Below are 23,397 nucleotides of genomic sequence, written 5' to 3'. Positions count from 1 at the left end.
GGCTCCTAACTGTGGCTCCTCCTAACTGTGGCTCCTCCTAACTGTGGCGGCTCCTAACTGTGGCTCCTCCTAACTGTGGCGGCTCCTAACTGTGGCTCCTCCTAACTGTGGCGGCTCCTAACTGTGGCTCCTCCTAACTGTGGCTCCTCCTAACTGTGTTAGCTCCTAACTGTGGCTCCTCCTAACTGTGGCGGCTCCTAACTGTGGCTCCTCCTAACTGTGGCGGCTCCTAACTGTGGCGGCTCCTAACTGTGGCGGCTCCTAACTGTGGCTCCTCCTAACTGTGGCGGCTCCTAACTGTGGCTCCTCCTAACTGTGGCGGCTCCTAACTGTGGCTCCTCCTAACTGTGGCTCCTCCTAACTGTGGCGGCTCCTAACTGTGGCGGCTCCTAACTGTGGCTCCTCCTAACTGTGGCGGCTCCTAACTGTGGCTCCTCCTAACTGTGGCTCCTCCTAACTGTGGCTCCTCCTAACTGTGGCTCCTCCTAACTGTGGACCGATCTGCCTCTCCACATCAGACAGGCTTCCTCTCTGTCTGTTTTTAAATCCTATCTTAAAATACATCTCTTCTCCTTGGCTTTTGACACGATGTGATGTTGAATGTATAATTATTTTTTTTTAAATTTATTTTAGTATTATTATTGTTTTAAATTATATAGCTGTTGTATGTCTTTTAATTTCCATCCATCCATCCATCCATCCATCCATCCATCCATCCATTATCTATACCGCTGAATCCGTCGGTCGGGTCGCGGGGGGCTGGAGTCTTTCCCAGCAGTCAATGGGCGAGAGGCGGGGTACACCCTGGACAAGCCGCCAGTCCATCGCAGGGCCGTCTTTTAATTTATTCTTTTAATTTTTTGTTTTTATTTTTTTCTGTACAGCAGTTTGGTCAACTGAGGTTGTTGTAAAGTGCTTTATAAATAAAATTGGATTGGATTGGATACAGAAATTGAGGTCAGTGTACAACAATCCATCAATAACAAACTAGACTTACCATTTACACTTCATGACAAAATTAAGGATTTCCGATCAAGTCTCAAATATGCCCTCAAGCTTCCAGCATAAAACTCACTACATAAAAAATATGTATGTAGTCAATAAAGAACACGGAAGCAAAATAAACTTGATTGGACATTTAAATAGAAGCTTGCATGGTAATTTAATTTTCTCTGACTGAAAACCCTGCTTAAACTGTCTCTTTACGTAGGAAATAATATTAACTTTTCCACCTGGGATCTCACACAACCAAATCACTGTAAAGTTAAGAAGTGGAGTTAATTTATACTTGATGTTTATACTCATGCGAGAACTCTGTCTCTCCAAGTCCAGCGCTGATACTTGACTTGTGACCACCAATAAATACTTTGTTTAACTTAAGACTGCTCCAACTGGTTCTTGGGCTTCCAATAAAAGAATCGGGCTAACAGCTGTAAGACTCAGAAGTTAATATAATTTATATTTGAGTTAATTGACTAAAAATGCATTTACTATGTTATAAACTTATTTATGTTACACATTTATTATCTGGCCACAGCAGTGCTCCCTCATCGTCACCTCCTACTGGCCATCCACAACCCCAATCCCATACTCCCCTGACTGAGTCTTGGACTGGCCAAGTACATCAGACTCACACTGTCCCCTCTTCCACTCAAGATTCTGGTTCCTTGCTATGCCCCAGAAGACGTCCAGTCAGACCTCCCAGGTACCTTAGAGACTATGTTCTGAAGTGAAATTGTTGCTTTATTTTAGTCGTTTACAGTTACTTGTTTATTTACTTGTTTATTTTATGTGAAACAGGGATGTTTCTTTTGTGGGAGGGGGAAGAAATGTAAAGTTAGGAAGTGAAGTTAATTTATATTTGACAGCTGTAAGGCTCAGAAGTTAATATAATTGATATTTCTTTTTATTGGTTTTTAAGCAGGTACTGACAGATGTACAGGATAGTCTTTAAAGGCAGTAACAGTGTTGCGTATTTACCCCCCATGCAAAACAAACAAACAGACAAACAAATAAACAAACAAACAAAAAAAGTAGATATACACATGTATGTATATATATAAGTAATACAGTAAGTACTAGTACACAAATGACTGAAGAGTGGCATATAAACACACACTACAAGATCACAGCAAGGCAGCTGCTATAAGGCACCACAGTTCCATTTTTGGGAGCCTGGTCTGTGCGTCTTACTAAGTGTATAATTGATATTTCAGTTCATTTACTAAAAATGCATTTAAAATGTAATAATTTACATAAATTAACTATTAACATATTTATGTTACGCATTTATTTTTTACATATGTACATGTTTAAATATTTACAAGTGCATCTTTAAGACAGTTAAGATAGTCTGTTGAATCTGCCTTTCTGATTCCCTCAAGTTTACCTTAAGAGGCGCGGTACACCCTGGACAGGCCGCCAGTCCAAAGTTAATATATAACTCCAAATTGATTTTCATGTATTCTGCCACTTCTTGCATATTTTTCTCTTCTGTGTTATACAAGCTCATATAAATATTTTCTTGTAAAATTCCAGTTCTTATTGTCCTTGTTGCTATGTTCTACATTAACCCACTAACATAGTCCAGTTACAATTCCTTAGACGGAATGTATGAGAAACTGACTTCAAAGCTACAAAAAATAAAATATGTATGCTACTTAAACCAATTTACTCCAGAAATATGTTTACTTCAAGAAACTGATCTATCCAGGTCTGTTTATAATGACAGAGGAATCACACAAACATACATTTTCACCATTACTGATGCAGAAGACAGATACATTAATCTAAATAAATTAATAAATGACACTAATCTGACCAAAACAAATAATTAGACCCAATACAAATACAATACAACTGAAACTATTATATTTTATCTGCACTTTTCACTTTTAATTTAATTAATTAATGATTATTTTTATGTTTTATGAAATGATTTTATTTGTTTTCTTATGATTTTATGTAGCTGTATAGCACTTTGAATTGCCTTGTGTACGAATTGTGCTCTACGAATAAACTTGCATTGCCTACAAATGGTTCAACATTTTTCATGACTGCTTCACATCTTCCTGTCACGCCCACGGGACTTTTAAGTTTTATGTTTTAGGTTACGTTTTGGTTTTCGGTTCATGTCTTTGTTTTGAGTTTGAGTCTTGTCACTGTTTTTCCCTTACTCTGGTCATTAGTTCATTCACTGCACCTGTTAGTCATTGTCACCAGCTGCACCCTGTCTCCAATCACTCCTAGGTCCCTATTTAGTTGTCAGTCTCCCCTGTCCTTTTGTGACATCCTTTCGTTACCTTCGTTCCTACCCACGTTACCCACTCACCTGTGATACCCCTCATGCCATGCCACGCCACGTTGTCTCTTTTGAAGCTAAGTATTTATTCCATGCCATGTCAAGAAATTTGTTTGTTTTTTCACAGTTTAGTTTTTGAATCCGGGTCAGCCGCGCTCTTTGTTTAACCACGTTTTGTTTTGTGAAATAAACCCAGTATTCTTTTGAAAGTCCGCATCCGTGTCCTACCTCACTATCCCCTACCTGACACTTCCTAAATTTTCACAAATTTTAGAATTATCATTGGGGATGATTTCAATACAGTTCTAGATCCAGAAATAGAAAAATCTGTAACAGCAAGCATAAAATGGAACTATACTGAGACAATGAAACAATATAAAAGAGCTTTGCCTTGAAGACAGTTGGTGACTAAATAACCCAACAGTCAAGGAAATTGAAATGTTTTTCACATCTAGATCACTCGTTCTCAGATATATTTTTCCCTCACCAGTTCGTTAGTAATACTAGGTATAATTAGGGCTGGGCAACGATTAAAATTTTGAATCTAATTAATCACATGATTTCCCTGATTAATCACGATTAATCGCATTTGTACGCAAAATCCAAAAATGAATCCAAAAGTAGTGTACAGCTTTTAGCATTTAGCTTTATTTTAAATGTGCTGCCATATGAATGAAAGTGCCATAACATTTGTTGTGCAAACACACTTTTAACATCAGCATCTTTCTGTAGTTTTTATGTAGAAGCCTCGCTCCACTGTCTGTTTCCTTGAATGACTTGCTGCTATCAGTTGTGTGTTTTGCCTTTAAGTGATATTTTAGACTGGAACTACTACGCTGAGAAGACAATTCAACTTGGCAGAGTTTACAGATGACTTTGGTTCTGTCGACTCCGCCGTCTGGAAGAACTTTAACATGAAAATGGCCGAGTAAAAGTTCCGTACCCTTCTCCATGTTTGGTGGATCCGCTGATTACTTTCTTTTCCTGTTCCACAGCAGACAGCAGCAGACTTTTACAAAATAAAAGCCTGTGAGCAGCAGACTTTTACAGAATAAAAGCCTGTGAGCAACAGACTTTTACAAAATAAAATAAATAATAAAACAGGGGTGGTCCGTGGTGTAGTGGGTTGAGCAGGTACCCCATGTACAGAGGCTATAGTCCTCGCTGCAGCTGGCCCCGGTTCGAGTCTCGCATCGGACAGCCCTGTGCTGCGTGTTGTTCCCCCTCTCTCTGCCCCCTGCTTCCTATCTCTCTGAACTTTCCTATCCATTAAAGGCACAAAAGCCCCCAAAAATAATAATAATTTAAAAAAACTGCATTAATGCGTGATAAAATATTTATCGCGTTAAATAATTAGAGTTAATGCGATAATAACAAGTTAACTCGCCCAGCCCTAGTTATAATAAATACTGCAACCCATTTAAGTGTTTTACATGAGCATGCTTCAATCTCTTTGTCTCCATACCAAGCAGTCTCATAAATAACCTCTCAGATGGCACTTCTCACAACTAAAACAATAACATTTTCTAAGTTTTTTCAGGAGTGAGTGGGCATCCTTCAATGAACATAAATGACTCTTCACCAGCAGTAACCTGGAAAGCCACACATAAATGGAAAAAAAGTAAAAAAAATTCTAAACAAATGATTATCTGCCAAAATTGAAACATCAACTATCCCATCCAAATTGATCAAAGAGGTTTTTATCAAAAGGAGACATCCATATTATAACACACGTAGACAAATATACATAATCCATCATGTGATGAAGAATGACAAAGAAACAACTGCTTCACAAAGAGAATTTACCTGATAATTAGTTCATAATCACCCCTCCAAATTTGGATTTGGTAAATCTTTTATCAATTGGATTAGAACATTATGCAACTCACCAAAAGCCCTTTCTCCTTCTCACTCTGCTATCTCCATCGAACCACTGTCTGTGCAGTACACCAGAACATCCTCATACAACATCCTCAACTGATAGTTATCTAGGTTTAAACATTTTCTCCAAGCTATCAGACCTTGTGCACTTGAATTTCTACCCATTTGTCAAAATAACAGAAAATGATACATATGGATGAATACACCAACACCATTAATAGATAGAGACTGCAGACAGAGTGGTAACAGGAAAGAAGGAAAAACTGATGTTAAGATGTTAAGCTGTGGGTTGCGAGTTTCTGTCAGTTTCTTGTCTACTGAGAGAGTTCACTTGCTGACATTGTGCGTGACATTATCAGCTACATTTTTGCCAAGCTACAAAATCAACACCCAAATCTATTCATAGTGATCTCCCTTAAGCTTACTACCAGAATATGTTGTGCTTTTTTTCTCTACTGCACATAGCAATGAACACATCAGAGGTAGCGTGGGGTTAAGTTCTTGACATATAGAATGGGGAAACTGAGGATTGAACCACGACCTTCCTATGGGCCCCCTGTATTTGGACGAACCAGCGCTAACCGTTCCTTACCACTAGTAAGGATGTGGCTGTACAATTACTTTACAAGCAATGTGAAGAATAGTTTAAATGAGAAGCTAGCAAGCTGAGGAGAAATTAGTACAGTCTTGTTTGAAAACATGGCAGAAGCAAGACTGAGCATTGAATGCTAGCATTCAGTGAGCCACACAAGATGACAATTGGCTTTCTGCCGACTGAAGACTGAGGCTACTAGCTCCTGCTGGATAGCACCACTAGCACTATGCTACATGGTATTAGAAACTGAGCTAACCCAGAGCAAACTCTCAGCACCCAGCAGAAGTCAGGCCACGCAAGAAATCCTGGCACTCTGCAAGCTGTGGAAGCACAACAGAAGCTCAGCTCAACAAGCTCCTGGGCCAGCCCAGCAATCCCAGAACTGGTGGCTTCTGCAGCAACCGAGGTTCAGGCCAGCTTGAGGCCTGGCCGAGACTTTGACCTGCTAGCTCGCACACAAGCTGATCTGCTAGTTCTTAAGCTTGCGACTTCCATTCGACCTTGATTCTGCTGCTAATCCCAGGACCTTAACTACCTTGGGGAGTGCTGGGCTATCTAGAAGCTCCAGGTAAGCCTGGCTACAGAAGCTAGCAGCACCTGAATTGTTCAAAGCATAGACAGCGAATATATTGCTATCAAGATATGTCGACATGCAAACACCCTTGTATAATTCTTTTGGCTTTCTTGAGAACCATCCTCTTGTTCAAAAATGTATAGCTGAACTTTTTTTTAATTAACTTTACTGAACATACAGTCGTGACACTTTGGATATCTAAATGTATGACTGATTTACACTGGTATGATAACTGATCATTGCTTAACAGAGACCAGAAAAACTGGTGTCATCTGCTGACAGGTGGAGATTTTGGCAGGACCAGATTGGCATATTCATAAAATCCCACTCACTAAATAAGGAAGAGGAGGTAGAGTCATATCCCAAGCATCCCAAGTGTTTTTCTAGGAAAAAAAAATAAAAAATAGAGCAGGACTTAACTGACCTTTGCAACCTGAAGTTAAATTTTCTTCCAAGTCACTCCCATCCCCACAGTTGTCAATGTCTTTGTCATCGCACACTAGACTGGCAGGGATACACTTCCCATTTCTGCAGGTGAAGTAAGGCTCACTACTGCACTCAGATTGGTTGAAACCTAAACAGAAAGATGCCAAACATGAAGTCAGTGCAAGAGGCTTCCGGTAGACATTTGTTGATGCAATAAGCTTCAGAAGTTGAATCTTTATTATGAAATAAATCTTTGAGACAAAAGCAAAATACTATTTTTAGAATCTCATATGTGCAAGATAAAAATGTAAGAATCTGTCATATATCAAAGTTCTGCTGTCAGTGATGAGTGTTTCTTACCCAGTCTGAAGGAGGTGAAGTCCCCCACAAAGTCGACCCTAGGCTGATTCCCCCGGGTGACCAGCCTCAGGGTCAGGTAGTTTCCTGTAGACAGCACTGGCCGAGGTGGGCTCTTTCCACAAAGAGGAGGCCCAAGGAGAGGTGAGCTTCTGTCCCGACCATCATAGAACTGAACATATGAGCCAGAATGACAGGGGTCTCCCAGGCTTTCTCCAGAGGTGGGCTCATATTTAGGGTTAAGAGAGGCAGAGCCATGTGAGGACTCTGGAAATAGAGGGGCAGGGCTCAGAGGAACCACCCTGAGCATGCTGTATACTAGGAAGAAGCGGAAGTAGAATTGGACTTTGTCTTTTGGAGAACTGGCCTGCATGGTCAGGTGACAGTCGGTCCCCATAGTTACAAAGTAGTACTTCTTGGATTCCTGGTGCGAGTTGACAATCATGCCATCACCCCGGATCGTCTGGCCACAGAAATCCACCACATTCACTGACAAGGAAAAATACCAGTCACTGAGCCTTGGTACACTGCACAGTCAAAACATAGTATGTGGGATCATCTTGATCTAAATAATGCAAGAACAAAAATCTATACAAAAATGATTTTTAATCCACTTTCATTCTCTAGCTCTGTACACTGTTAACACCAAAAACGTCTTAAGAGAAGCTTTCTCGTTCCTCTCATATGCCCAGCTGTTACTGCCTTGTTCCTCATAGAAGTTTCAGGTTCAGTTCAAATTATAAACTGGTACATGACATGATTTGTTGGTTAAACTCAAGTCAACAGCCAAACAGATTAAGAGGTGAGGAGGGCGGCCGTGGCTCAGTGGTTAGAGGCCGGTCAAAGGCCTATTTTATATTTAAAATGGCTCAGTGGGTCATCCAATAACCAAAAGGTTGGCGGTTCAATTCCCACTCTTGCCACTCAAAAAGATTGTGTCAGTGAAACTGACGGCTGGAGGGGTGGCAGTCCACCTCCTTGTCACGGCTGAGGTGCCCTTGAGCAAGGCACCGTACCCCCATGCTCCTCGGGCGCTGTGAATGGCTGCCCACCGCTCCAGGTTGGCATCTGTCTCCATGAGTGTGTGACCCTGTGCATGAGTGTTTCAACGGGTGCCAACCTGGATGGGTTAAAAGCGGAGGACAACTTTCGTGTGTATGTAAATAATTTACATATGAAGATACTTTTTGACACCTTAATTGACACAATGCAGCCTATTCCAGACATGAACTCATTTTCAGATACAAGTAGCTTTCTTCCTTGGATTTATAACAATAATGTGTTGATAAAAATCACATTTTTAATGGCAGAATTCAGATTATCATGATTCATGATTCATTTTCTATGCCCATTCCATCCTATTCAGGGTTGAGGGTATTGTGAAAAATGAACACTGAATTCATACGGCTAGGAAACAGTTCTCATTTTTAAGTACGGTTATGGTCACTGGAATGGGAATACCACCACTCATGCATAACATCACTAGTAGTCTGAACACATTTACTGGTGACATCTGTTGTTAAACGCTGAACCCCTGAACGGTGTGGAGCTCAGTATAGAAAAAACAACACCCCTAACAACACAAGATATAGAAAGACATTTGCTGCACCAAGGGATGCTGAGAGCATCCTTAGAGTAATCATATGATGAGCATTCAGCCAGTCTCACAGTACTGATGCTGATCACTCCAGCCAGCTTCTTGTTTTATCTTAATTCCACCATAATTAAAGGGACACTGTGTAATATATTAAGTAATTTATTAGCTCAAATCAACATATTCATTCATAAATTAGTCCTCATTGGTGTAAGATTATCTCTGTCAACAATCTCACTTATCCTCCTGAGTGAAGAATAACTTGTCTGTATGTACATAGAGCGGGCAAGCTCTATGGAGGCTGCCATGTCCTTCCGCTCTATGAAAAACAACGAAGTGCCGAGAGGGACATAAAGCACTTCGAATCGCGTTTTCCCCAACGCAGGGCCTGCAAGCGGAAATGACGTCATTTTGAAGCCACGTTTGCACGTAGGAATAAACAAATCAAATCAAATCAAATCAAATCAAACTTTATTTATATAGCACCTTTCATACTAAAAAGCAGCACAAACTGCTTTACATAATAAAATCAATAATCAAATCAATTCATGCATAAACTCACACACAAAATCACACCGACAACCACACTGCACACATACCACCCCCCACCACCCCCAACATGAGCAACATTAATATCAACAACAATCAACATTAAAATCTGGCTTGATGCTGAAGTGAGGAAACGTATCTTGGGGATCTGTCCACACCGGAGCCAGCCCACCAATGACCACAGAGGCCGCCACCACGGGGAACCGCCCAGATCAGGGCAGGCTGGCATCCACACCACAGCCAGGGCTGCAGTGCAGGATCCCCCAGCCACCCCGAACCAGGGCGATCCCCACAGTAATGACCCCACAGACCGAGTGGGCATAGTCCCCGGTGTGGAAGATCCCCATGAGGAAAAACACTGGATAAATAAGTGTATAATAAGTAGTGATGCTCCGATCGATCGGCTGCCGATCATGATCGGCCGATAATGCCCAAAAATAGCCTGATCGGCGATCGGAAAAATATGCCAATCAAAAAGCCGATCACGTGACGTAATTACTAGCGACCACTTTCTAATGTGGTACGGGACGTGTGTACAGAACCGAACAGGCAAAACCTCTACAATGCATCTCGACAACATGACCTCTCCTGTCTGGAATTTCTTCAAAGTGTGTCAGAAAGATGTGAAACTTACTGCGGTCACGCCATCTGCGCTTCGGAGAGGCACGGTCGCGCTAGCTACACTTGAAAATCGAGTGCCCGTTTACATCGCGTCGTACGGTAAAGCGTGTGAGCGGATTTATGGTGCATTCAAGTGCACCCCGTAAACTCAGAAATCTATATCGAAGTTGATTTTCATTTGTTGGAATACATACACCTGTCATTCCTTGGTTGTTTTTTTTTACTACATTCTTTTTAATGATTAAAACAAAATGATAGAACAAAATTATTGAAGCATATTCAGAATCAAACTCATTTCTGCATAGTCAGATTTGAAAACTTCCTTTAGAACCAAATCAAAATGTTCTCTGCCGACTCCACCAGATTCTTGTTCTACATGTCCCCAGCTACCTCTGTGGTGATTTTCAAGTCATTTCACTGCATCATTGTTTAATAATCGAGAGGCGTCTGGCTGCAGACCTGCACTGTCAGGACCCATGACCTGCACTGTCAGGACCCTTCGTTGCAGACATGCACTGTGACGTCACCTGCACTGTGAGGACCGGAAGCGACAAGCGAGGAGCACGTATTTTTCGTTCCCCATTTGAACTGTGGAGACAACGAGGTGAGTAAAAGTCGAGTGAAAACAACTTTCTTTCATACGAAGAAACAGAAACAGTCTTTATTCACTGGAACGTTACGTTGCACACTATATACTCTAAAGTTATATTAATTTTAAAGAATCAGTTTTTTTTTTAAACTTTTGGCTAGTCTTCAGCGTTGTTATCGTATTGATAGTGCTCACTTAAATGTGCCATTTTTCGTATCGATAGTGCTGACTTGTTTAATTTTGTTTGACTTATTACGACATTATTTGTCTCTTACAGATGTACATTTCAATAACTATATACTGTAAAGTTATATTAATTTTAAAGAATCATTTTTTTTTACTTTTGGCTAGTCTTTAGCGTTGTTATCGTATCGATAGTGCTCACTTAAATGCGCCATTTATATATATATATATATATATATATATATAATTTTGTTTGACTTATTACGACATTATTTGTCTCTTACAGATGCATATTTCAATAACAACCGCCGGCACTACGCCCAAAATCGAACGCTGCACGTCATGTTGCAAACTGTTTCACTGCCCTCTGTGCCAACAATTTAAACCAGCAAAATTGTCCAAGCTGCAGAGCCACTTAGAGGCACATACAAAAGGTGGCATTTTATTTAAAGGTAAGCATAATGTATTTGTCTGTTTGTTTGTACTCATAAGTATTAGCCAACGCTACTAACTTCTGGCAGGTTGTGGTTTGGTTTGTAAAAGGGTAAAAGGAAAATGAAGGGAATGTAGGTTGCAGTGAAGAACATCTGACACCTTACTTTCTGTCTTTTAGAAACCTATCCCAGTCACTAAATCCTGGCAACTGGACAGAGAAAACTGGACTACAAATTCAGGTAAGAGTATAAAGTATGTATAATGCATGTATTCATATTAATAGTTGAGTACTTTAATACAGTGAAATAATAATTACATAACTGACTTCTTTCTGATATCTAGGGTTTTCCACGACAACCATATGGGATTGACTGGCATCTTCATGCTGATGGTAGTAGACATCATTTGTTATATATTAATTATTTGTGTAATTCTGTGTGCATTAAAGATTTCAGCATTAAATTAAAATGATTTTACTTTATTCCTAGAATGCCCTTTACACCACACTGGATGCTCCCTATGACTTTTGTGTCGTAAGTTGATTCATGCAATCAAAGTAAGCTCAACATTACAACAACAAAACATTTATTATGACATAGTGTAAGGTTGTTGTTGTTGTTTTTTTGTTGTTGTTGATCATTTTCCAGATGGACATGCCACTTTTACGACAGTGGTGGTGTATCATCCTCATGGAAAATTTTGACCTTGGAAGGTGAGACTGCAAAGATTTTGTTATTTGACTTGAAGTTGACAAGACGTTTTTATTTATTTACATTGTTGAATCATTTTTTGAGCTATGGAAAGCTGTTCACCCACTGGACAGATGGATCAAAAGCCCTTCTGCGGTGCCACCAGTGTTTAGGCTGAAAAGGACGATTGGTGACATTACTGAGGTCAGATTTTTTTTATTTTGGTTGAGTTCTGTCTGAATTTTTCTTTTGTTTCCGGTCAGAAACGATATTTTTTTGTACTGAAATTGTGGGGTCACTTTAAAGAATATGCCATTCACAAGATAAGGTCGGACCTGCCGTCTGCAATTTATAAATAAAGTGTCTAGATAATGTGTGATTGGATTTGACATTTGTTGAGCTCTCCAATGGTTCTAGGTAGACCTATTAGAGGAGGGCAATGATGGGATCTTCACTCTTTTTCTTTTTTTTTTTTTTATAGCTTGTGTTTTTAATATTAAAACTTATCATTTTGCTTATCTATATTTTCAGGAAGAAGAGCAGCAGGCAGAGGTCTCCAAGAGAGCCAGACTTGCTGATGTGGACACACCAGTGGAAGGCGTAAGCTTTTGCACAGTATCTATTGGTCAGATACTGTTGGTGTGGCAGCTATAGTACAGACATCTTTCTTTCTGTCTTTTCCATAGGACTCGGTTGAAGATCGCATTCTTCAAAATTGCAGACATGCAGCAGAGTGGGTTGAGGCCAACAAACCACTGTTGTCTGCCAGAGTGGACCTGCCTGACGTTCTGGGCATCGGGGAAGAGGAACAGGCAGCGGTTGTGGGAGGTTGTGGAACGAAGAACTGGACGAGGATGAAAGAGAAGCGATCCTGGAGCCTTTCAAAATGATATTTCACAATATTAACGACATGTTGATATTTTGTGAACAGGTAGTCGACAAAAACAAAGATTTTTTGTCATATTGTGAATGTTTGACTGAATTAACACTACAGAACATTTGATCATGTTGTGACTTGGTGTGTTTTTTATGTTTTCTCATTGATCCCTTAATAATTTGACTAAGATTATACTGTAGATATCAAGAGTTAGGGTATTATTTAGTGGTACTAAGGTGTTCCAGCAGCACAAGAACATAATTGGCATAGACATAGAACCAAACATGAAATTTATGGTGGTTAAAGGGATACAAGGTAGTTTAGCGGCAGTATAGCGATCTCTATTGGTCAAACTGAAATTCTACACTGTCGTAAAAATGCCCACCTGTACACACCCACTAACTAACCATCGTGGCGAATGCTGCCGTTGTGTTATTTAGTCAGTGCAGTTAGGTCATCTGATTCACAAGTGTAGACTGCCCACGTAAGATACTATAATCAGAGATTTTCTGAAGAGAGAACTCAAGATAATATGCTATATATAATCCTGTTGCTGGAGGAAGTGGCCGGGGACAGCTCGTCTGGGTTTCTCTGCTCAGGCTGCTGTCCCCGCGACCCGATCCCCGGACAAGCGGCACATAATGGATGTATGAATGTATGGATGGACTGTTGCTGATCTTGAATGGGATTCTTCCCTCATCATGGTGTATTCGTGGAGTGATTCCTTTGTATTAGCAGACACTTACAAAAGTTACATCTGAGACAGATGCGCGCAGGCACTACCAACACACGCCGCAATAAACGCAGACTAGCTCTACACTATTCCGATTACAATCACAAATTAATCAATTTTCATTTGTAGATAACAATTCTTGTTCGGATCAAAACGCCATTCTTATTCTAATCAGGTCAGTCCGTGTATTTCTGAAGCTAGGCTACGTCTCGAACTCAGGAGGAATTAGAGCACCGTCATCACATGTCTCTTTACGAACTAAAACGCAGGTCACTATGGTAGATGAACAAGATCACGCTTGGAGAAATTTCACAAAGATGGGAAGTGCCAACATCGAACGTTTCATATTCAGTCTGTGAAAGGCAGAATATGAAACGCTTGGTGTTGGCTCTTCAACGCAAGCGAACACATAGCTACAACTACAGGTACAGCTAGCATACAGTACCTAGCTAAGTGCCGTAAACACGAACGACTCTTCTCGCGCATCACGACACTTCAGAAGCGGGTCGCTCCTGCCGAAGTTACATATGGGATTTTCAGCATACAGACCCCTGTTGGGAGCGAGACAGGCTTCATTCGCTTACCATTGACTTGTTTAACCTTTGTTAAACTCCTGAAGGCTATAATTTTAGGTGAAAATGCTACCTAGTGCTCCTTTAAGGATAAAAATACAGAATAATACAACAGAAAAATGAATTGAAACAAATATATATAAAGAGCAGTGCGATAAAGTCAAAATTAAATGATAATGAAATAGCAGTGACTTACTCTATAGTACAGTATAGGCCTATGGCATCTTGTGAGATGTTGGCTTATGAATATGAGCCTAAGAGAAAATGTGTGCACTGACCAAACAAAAGTTTACAATACAAATAAAAAACAATATACAATAGACCGGGAATTGATAGATTTTATGTCGTACTGTTAACTAATTAATTCATTTGTGAGGAAAACGATTAAACCGGAAGTTAATTTGCGATTTTATTTTTAAATGTACGCCGTGCATTTCCGGGCCTGACAGTGGAGGTCTGCAGCCAAGACCTCTTGAAAAATATACCGTTTAAAAACGTTTAAAAATACGTGCTTTCCGATACACACGCTTTTATTTTGAAAGGCTTCGAATCAACTTCCGGTCCTCACAGTGCAGGTGACGGTCTGCAACAGGGTCCTGACAGTGCAGGTCTGCAGCCAGACTCTCTTGTAATCTGATGCTGAAATCATACCCAATGGATGATGTATATGGGCAGATTAAAATATTAATAGAAAATTAAAAAAACAATTGTTTTCTGCAAACTCCACCAGATTCTTGTTCTACATGTCCCCAGCTACCTCTGGCGGTTTAATTTCTATAAATGGTGCACTCTCTGCTAGATGAAAGGCATGGAAATGTCCGATTCCTTCCGTGATCGGCAGTGATCGGCAATCGGGCAGATCATGATTTTGGTGATCGGTGATCGGTCCAAAAAATGCTGAACGGAGCATCACTAATAATAAGTATATAATAAAATAATTTAAAAAAAAAATAATAATAATAATAAATAAATAGATATTTTAAATAATGGATGAATAGATAAAAGTAAACTAAAACAAAACAAACAAACAAAATTAAATAAACAAATAAAATAATAATATTTATATATATATGTATATATAAAATAATAAATAAATGAAATAAAATTCAGCTGTAAGCTAAACTAAAAAGGTAGGTCTTGAGCCTCTTTTTAAAAACATCAACATTCTCTGCAGCCTGAGGTTCTCTGGCAGGCTGTTCCACAAATGAGGTCCGTAATAGTGGAACGACGTCTCACCATAAGTTTTTGTTCGAACTTTAGGAACAACTAAAAGGCCGGTACCAGAGGACCTCAGGGTCCGCGAGGGCTCATAATTTAAAAGCAGATCAGATAGATAAGAAGGCCCAAGACCATTAAGACATTTATAAACAACTAAAAGAACCTTAAAATCAATCCTGAAATGCATGGGGAGCCAATGCAGCAATTTTAAAACTGGTGTAATGTGTTCCCGCCCTCTGGTCTTTGTCAACACACGTGCAGCTGAATTCTGTATTAATTGTAGGTAATGAATACTTTTTTTGGGAAGACCAGAAAGCAGGGTATTACAATAATCTATTCTACTAGAAATAAAAGCATGCATCAGCACCTCCGCGCTGGCAAGAGAGAGAAATGGGCGGACTCTGGCAATATTTTTAAGATGATAAAATCCTGTCTTTGTTACATTTCTAATATGTTGGATAAAATCCAGCTCAGAGTCAAAAAGAACACCCAGATTTTTTACATGTCGAGAAGATTTAAAATTCTGTAGTTTAGGTAAAATTATCTCTCTCTTGTCTTCAGGACCAATAAACAAAACTTCAGTCTTGCCCTGGTTGAGCTGTAAGAAATTCTCTGCCATCCATGACTTTATATCTAAAATACAGTTTAAAAGAACGTTAACTGGTTCTAGGTCATCAGGAGACACGGCAATGTAAAGCTGTGTATCATCAGCATAGCTGTGAAAACTAATGCCATGTCTCCTGATGACATCCCCAAGTGGCAACATGTACAGATTAAAAAGCAATGGGCCTAAAATTGATCCTTGGGGAACCCCACACTTGATTTTATGAATTCTTGAGGAGCATGTATCCATACTTATAAAAAACTGTCGATCCGTGAGATAGGAGTAAAACCATTTAAGAACAGTGCCAGAGACATCCACCAGGTTTCTAAGTCTGTTTAATAAAATGTGGTGATCTACTGTATCAAAAGCTGCACTAAGATCCAGCAACACCAGGACTGAAAGCTTCTGTGAGTCCATAGCCCCTTTCACACTGCCGAATAACCCGCGTTTAATCCGCGAATTTAGCGTGTCCACTGTTGCGTTCACACTGCCGACCCGGGCTGCCGAGTCAACTCGACTCGCCTTTCGACCCGCGTCGGACCCTAGTCTTTTTGCCGAGCCGAGTTTGGTGTGAACGCAATCAACGCGGGTCAGACGTGGGCGTGGCGTGAGGAGTTTAAAAGACAGAATGGACAACTGATTCAGAACAACAGCGACAGGTGAGGACAAGTTTTACTCTGTTTTAGCCTACATCAAGTTCGAGACATTTTTGAAGATGGCCAACTGGGGAGACAAGGAGGTCCTCGAGCTCCTCAGCCTCCGAGCAGAGGACGTTATTTACCGCCACATTTCGGGGATTATAGTGCTCTTGTATTCTCCGCATATGTTCTTCGGCGGCATCCCACGTTGTAACCATCCACACCCCGTAAAATAACATCTCCATGAACTGCATATACAATTGCACAAACGAGTCCTCAAGGTGTATTTAACCCTACCTCCGACGCATGGCTTGTGCTCATTGTACACGCCCAGTATTTTATGTGTTACGTGTGACGCTCTGCCACTAGGCAACGCCCCCTGAACTCGGCTTCAGGCGACACGGGTCACCAACACGCCAAGCGTTCACATTGCTCGACGCGGGTCGAAGGTGCAATTTGGACCCGCTAAGGTAGCGGGTTGCAGTGTGAAAGGGGCTCATGTTACACCTGAGATCATTTACAATCTTTAAAAGGGCTGTCTCTGTATTATGGTTCTTCCTAAAACCAGACTGATGTTTCTCAAAAATATTGTGTTTGTTTAAAAACTCATTTAATTGGATAAAAACAACTTTTTCTATTATTTTACTTAAAAACGGTAAGTTGGATACAGGTCTGTAATTATCAAGGATCTTGTGATCTAAATTGCTCTTCTTCAGAAGAGGCCTCACCACTGCAGTTTTACAGGCAGATGGGAAAACACCCGTCTGAAGAGAGCAATTTACAATATCAGACATCCCAAGTTCCAAAAACTCATTTCAGGGAGATGCTTATCGAACCCCCCCCCCCCGCGCCCCGTACATACACACTTAAGGCCAGCAACTTTTCACCAACTGTTTAATCACTAACGGTAATTAATATAATATAATAATTAGGCCTATCATTTCTACATATTTTCTTTAATTAATTTACGCTTAACTCATTGGCTGCCAGCCATTTTCAGTTCAGAGACACCCATACTGCCAAGTGTTTTTCAGTATTTTGACTGATTTTCCAAGACCCACAGAAAAGTGTGTCTTATGACTATGTACACACCTAAATTACCAAAAGAAAGAGTAGACTCTCTTCTTTGATCAGGAAAAAAAAGTTTGTTTCTACCATTTTCAGTCTTTTAGTAATAGACAGTAGAACATAGGTTGGTTTCACCAAAAACAGCTGTTTGACCCAAAAAATTGAGAAAAGGAGCTCTTTTTTTTTTGTGCATAGTGGCACTGCTGCCACCAAGCGGGTAATTTTGCCAGTATATTCTCTGTTTAGTGTTTACAAGCCTAAGATTTAGTGACGAACTCCGCTAGATTGTCCCCCAGCCCGCTCCGTTAAAAAACGCAATTGACGTCTATAGACGTCTTTGGCAGTGAACGTTTTTTTTTAAATTGACGTCTATAGACGTCAATGGCACCGAAAGAGTTCATTAATTTTACCTATTTATCAACATATTAAATTGGGGATTTTTTAAAAGGCTTAGACAGGCTGGATATAGATAGTTAGATACTGTAGCTGGCTAGTTAGATATAGGCCTACACAATTTAGTAACTAAATGTGTATTGATACTTCAAATAAGTCTTTGATACGTTTTGCTTTATTTTATAACAGCATTTAACCAACAGAAATAAAATGCAGATAATGGCGCGTTCAGCCTACCTCCACATGTTTTACAGTCATTAAGTCCGCCGTGGGCAATACTGAAGTCACTACTGCACACAGTGCACCTCGCCACGGTGTCATCATTCTTCACCTTCACTAGACATGGATATATAGTATATTCTGCTGTAAAATGAGTCTTATATTTTCGTTTTTTACTCGAGGATTCACCCTCTGCCATTTGGCAGGATGCACAGTTTTGAGTGGTAACTTAGGTGACTGTCAGAGAGTAAATCAAAGCCCTCCCACACCGAACCTTATTGGCTTATTTTGCTGACTAAACCAATCAGCGCGCCTTCTGACCAGCAGTCGCTCTGAACGCTTGTTGAACAGAGCATCGCTTTGGACAGATACGCACAGGTTTCTCACCTCTCCCCACACCCCTCTCTCTCTCGTGCCCGCGCAGTCCAAACGCGCATGGTGCACGAGTTATTGTATTGCCTGCACGCTCTCACTCGCATTGAAAAAAAAAAAAAACACTCCCTCGCATAGTCTAAAATCCGGGATATTTTATCCGACTCGCGGGCATCCGTGATTAACTATCAATATCAGGGAGACTCCCGGAACTTCCGGGAGACTTGGGATGTCTGCAATATTTAAAAGCTCACACTCGAAGAAACCATAAAATGTCTTTAAAAGAGATGTGGGAATGGGATCTAAAAGGCAGGTTGTTGGGTTTAGTTGGGAGAAAACTCGACCAAGCATCTTGGCATCAACCAGGACAAAACTATCCAGTGTTTCCTCGGGTAAAAACAATGCTTCAGAAATGTTAAAATCAACATTTTGTTGAGATAAAAGGATGGATCTAATAGCATTGATCTTACTTCTGAAGTGGTCTGCAAAGTCCTCACATACAACGTCTGATGCTGGGATGGAGGACTTGTTAAAATCTGTGTTTATTAAAAGATCGAATGTTTTGAAAAGGAATTTAGGATTATTTTTGTTCTGTGTAATAAGATTTGAAAAATGGAGGGTTCTTGCCTGTTTTACTGCACTGTTGTAACAGAGCCAGTCTACACCATTAAATATTCTCTGGTATAAACCAGCCTGAACGGCCTGCACTTTTGTTCGCAATGGAAGACCATAGTTATGCCACGCCACAGGAGAAGGGATCCTCGTCGCCAAAAAAGCAAAAAGCGAATCTTGACACATACCGCCTGCCGTAGTTCAACAAGTTGCAACGCACATTTGAAACAGCGAGGCGCTAGAGAGAAAGTCATTCGACTTTGCAAAATAAAATTGCACCACTAGATGGGGGAAGAAATTACACAGTGTCCCTTTAACTATCAACCAAAAAACTACTTCAAACAGACTAATTTGCTGGGTAAATGGTAAATGGACTGTACTTGTATAGTGCTGGGTGACACGAAAACACTTTGACCTGTTAATAGCATGAACGTCTGGATTAGTTTAATTATGCCTGAGCTTCAGAGGGAGGTGATCTTAAACACTCAGGTAATGTTACAGATGACTCTGAGGGTCATCTGGCCTTCATCACACTGTTTACTGTACCAACACTGTTAAACAAATCATATAATCAAGATGAATATAATTTAAGGAGCAGCTTACTACTCATCTAGAGGCAAAAACCAGGACATATGCTGGGCAGATCCGGCTCCAGCAGCCCCCACCCAGTCACCCATCGCCTCCTGGCTTAGGGCCACAAGCCAAATAATGAGAAAATTTATGACCACCGCTGGAGTTTATTAGCTCTGTTTCCCTGGGAGACAACTGGATCCTCCTGCACTGACCTCCAGGAATGTCCCAAAGGCCGGGAGCCCTGTTGACGGGAAGTAGCCGAACTCCTTCACATCATGCAAGTAAATATAAAATCTAGGAGGCACACTACTTGAAACATGTGTGACCAGAGAGTGATAGGTCCACTGAGAAAATTCTACTCCTTTTAAATACAATTGTTATAAAAGGAGCCCATTCCAGTAAGCAGCTCAAGAGGGTGGGTGAATGTCAAGGTCCTGTGAAACACACTAGAGTGAGAAATGTGGACAATTGGGTGGACAAGGGCAGGAACAATCCAGCATATGACCTCTGAACACCAGCCTAGTAGGCTCATCACTACAGACCTCTCTTAGGCACAGTTTTAAATAAAATAATGCAATTTGTACTCTAATATCCCTTCAGAGTGATCTCATATAGTAGCTGTGTCTAACCAATGTGTATAATAACGCACTACACAAACTGTGATGGTTGACAAGCTTTGATGTTTTCACTAAATATTTTGACAAAATAGCCAACCTCATTGCTGCACACTGGTATAATTTGAGAATTGAGTTTATGTAGTGAAAACCATTATGTGATGTTTCACTAATCCTCTGGTGACCTTTCATTTTAGCTTTACATGAGAATATTGTGAATGCCAACAAAGTCTGAAAATGTGCTTGAACATAATGGTCAGCTGCATGCCAGCATTCTGTTTCTGTCCCATTAGACATGTGAGAACAGTCTATATTTAAAATACACCAGTCCTGGTATCTAATCGATCAGCAGCCTAACGTTTCCGTTGCAACTGTTTGTCCATCTGAAGATGTTTACGCGCTTTGTGTACATATATTTTTGTTCGACATTCAGTTAATATCGGCTGTAAACATACACGGATATGTACCAGAGGATTCCTATGCATGAAGAAAGTGTTCAAGGTTTCAACTAGTGTGTGCAGTTACCACTAAACAGGGGCAACTTTGGGATCTGGTCTTTAGGGGTGCCCAGCCCCCAGTGCTCACAGAGGCACATTATTTCTCACTAATTGAGGCGAACTAGTACATTTATAAATTTTGGAGCCGTATTAGTTTTGCTTTGAGTAGTGTTTTCTCCTACAACATTCAATTTTGACCTCTTCATTTCAAAAGACTGTGGCTTGACAGGGATAACAGAGAACCTGAGACAAATATTGAAGATAACTCAACATTTATTTTGGGAGTAAAGAGTTAAAACAAAAAACAAATGCTAGAAAATAAATAAAATTATCACTAAAATAATGCATCCTTGAGCAAAAACAAAAAAAAAACCCACACTTTGTAATCACCCAAGGCTAATAATATCAAGAATGCCTTTTGAAAATAAATAAATAGATAAAACACACAAAAATAAATAAATTAAATAAATAAATAAGGTCTCTTTCTGTGTGGATTAAGAAGGGCCCTAAACAGAACAAGGACAGGGGGTCTCTAGTGGTCAGGAGGACAAACTGAAAGATTTTAACACCTGACAGGGGGGGAATAAAGATCTGTCCACTCACATCCCATTCACTTCACACAAAAACATACGGTAACAGCTAAGTGACTACTAACTAAGCAACTTATTTCGGAAGAACCAAGCGGTGTCGCCTCACTTTAAGGTTGGCAAATCTATCAATCACAGTGTCATGGCTAATGCTGTCAAGAAGCTCTTTTTCAATTGACATCACAGCCAAATGATGGAGTCTATTTTTAAAATATTTTTAAAAATGTGCTGAGCCAGGGGGTGCCGAGCTACCTCACGGTGGTGCCTTGGCACCACTAAAAATACCCTAGCCTCGCCCCTGCCACTAAATGTCATGTTTTGTTTCCATGTATTTCAGAGAAACCAATCAACCAAGCAATCCATGAGACGGAACACAAATCCCACAATCTTAGTAACAATGATTTTTTTCTGCTCACATCAAAGACACCAGCAACCATGTGTGAAATAAAACCAAGGCATCCCTTTTTCCTCACCACTGATATTATTCCTGTGCAACTTTCGGGGGTTGCTGCGCGCACCAGAGGTCAGTGTCAAACCTTCACATCCACGCTGTGTATTCACCCACTGACTGCTGAGCACATCCTGACTGCCACACCGACTCTTCGGAATCTTTTTCACTGTTTTCCGGACCATGTTAATCAGTGTGTGCCGTGTTTCCAGGCTGCGTGTTGGTGTTTGTGAAGTCTTACCAACATCCATGTCCGAGCTGCAGAGCGCTGTGAAGCGGAGCAGGAGCACCAGCAGCGGCAGCTTCTCCACCCCCAGCTCCATCACTCCCCTGGAACAACAGCCACTTCTCCGGGGATTATCTGCCCGCCACCACGTTCATTCTTTTGGGCGTTTATTACAATTGAACCCCCTCTCGGTCCTTTCAAGTCACGTGCTCTGCCATGCCATCTCCATGACAACGCCAATCAAAACCTCGGTGTTTTCCCAACACTCCATTCTTATCTGGATTCCATCAGCTTCCTAATGCCGATACTCTGACAAAAGATTCATTACTTTCAACATGGAAATTACGCGTTTAAACACAAAACAAGATTTGTGTATTTTTTAGCATATTTTCACCAATGAACCCATTAAACAAAGGATGAGCTGGACCACAGTTGACTTTTTAAATAGCAGGTTTTTTATCATGCATCTGCAGCAGATTAAGATACTTTCATGAGAAAGTTCATGAGAGCAGTGACGAGGCTAGCCATGGATTATTTTCCCCTCTTTTCTGTCTTCTCAAACACCAGATGGTGGAGGCCACCCTTCCTGGCTCTGGGTCTGACGGACACCCTCCCTGGTTCTGGTTCTGGTTCTGATGGCCACCCTTCCTGGTTCTGGTTCTTATGGCCACCCTCCCTGGTTCTGGGTCTGGTTCTGATGGCCACCCTCCCTGGTTCTGGTTCTGGTTCTGATGGCCACCCTTCCTGGTTCTGGTTCTGATGGCCACCCTTCCTGGTTCTGGTTCTGATGGCCACCCTCCCTGGTTCTGGGTCTGGTTCTGATGGCCACCCTTCCTGGTTCTGGTTCTGACGGACACCCTCCCTGGTTCTGGTTCTGATGGCCACCCTTCCTGGTTCTGGTTCTTATGGCCACCCTCCCTGGTTCTGGTTCTGATGGCCACCCTTCCTGGTTCTGGTTCTGATGGCCACCCTTCCTGGTTCTGGTTCTGATGGCCACCCTCCCTGGTTCTGGTTCTGATGGCCACCCTCCCTGGTTCTGGTTCTAATGGCCACCCTTCCTGGTTCTGGTTCTGACGGACACCCTCCCTGGTTCTGGTTCTGGTTCTGATGGCCACCCTTCCTGGTTCTGGTTCTGATGGCCACCCTTCCTGGTTCTGGTTCTTATGGCCACCCTTCCTGGTTCTGGTTCTGCCAGAGGTTTTTTCCTGTTCAAAGGGAGTCGTTTCTCTCCACAGTCGCCTCAGGCACGCTCAGGCCGGGAGATTGGACTGAAGACAAGTTTCAGTGCAATCTGTTGGTTTCCTTAGCTAGGAAAATGTTTTTGAATCGGCTCTATATGAATGAATTGGATT

General features: G+C 41.1%; 1 protein-coding gene across 1 annotated transcript in view; it reads right to left on the bottom strand.

Annotated features, from left to right (window-relative positions):
* Nucleotides 1–22,142, bottom strand: part of ldlrad2 (low density lipoprotein receptor class A domain containing 2) — a 96,187-nt gene extending 74,045 nt beyond the window's left edge. The window contains exons 1-3 of the mRNA XM_075460752.1: nucleotides 22,061–22,142; nucleotides 7,138–7,623; nucleotides 6,776–6,925 (exon numbers count right to left, since the gene is read on the bottom strand). Coding sequence (XP_075316867.1) covers nucleotides 6,776–6,925; nucleotides 7,138–7,623; nucleotides 22,061–22,142 — 718 coding nt within the window. The remainder of the gene's footprint in view (nucleotides 1–6,775; nucleotides 6,926–7,137; nucleotides 7,624–22,060) is intronic.
* Between the last annotated feature and the right edge of the window lie 1,255 nt (nucleotides 22,143–23,397).

This window comes from Odontesthes bonariensis, chromosome 3, assembly GCF_027942865.1.
Source record: "Odontesthes bonariensis isolate fOdoBon6 chromosome 3, fOdoBon6.hap1, whole genome shotgun sequence".
NCBI classification, from domain to species: domain Eukaryota; kingdom Metazoa; phylum Chordata; class Actinopteri; order Atheriniformes; family Atherinopsidae; genus Odontesthes; species Odontesthes bonariensis.
The sequence above is the reverse complement of the archived record's forward strand: the minus strand, read 5'-3'. Positions and strand labels throughout refer to the sequence as shown.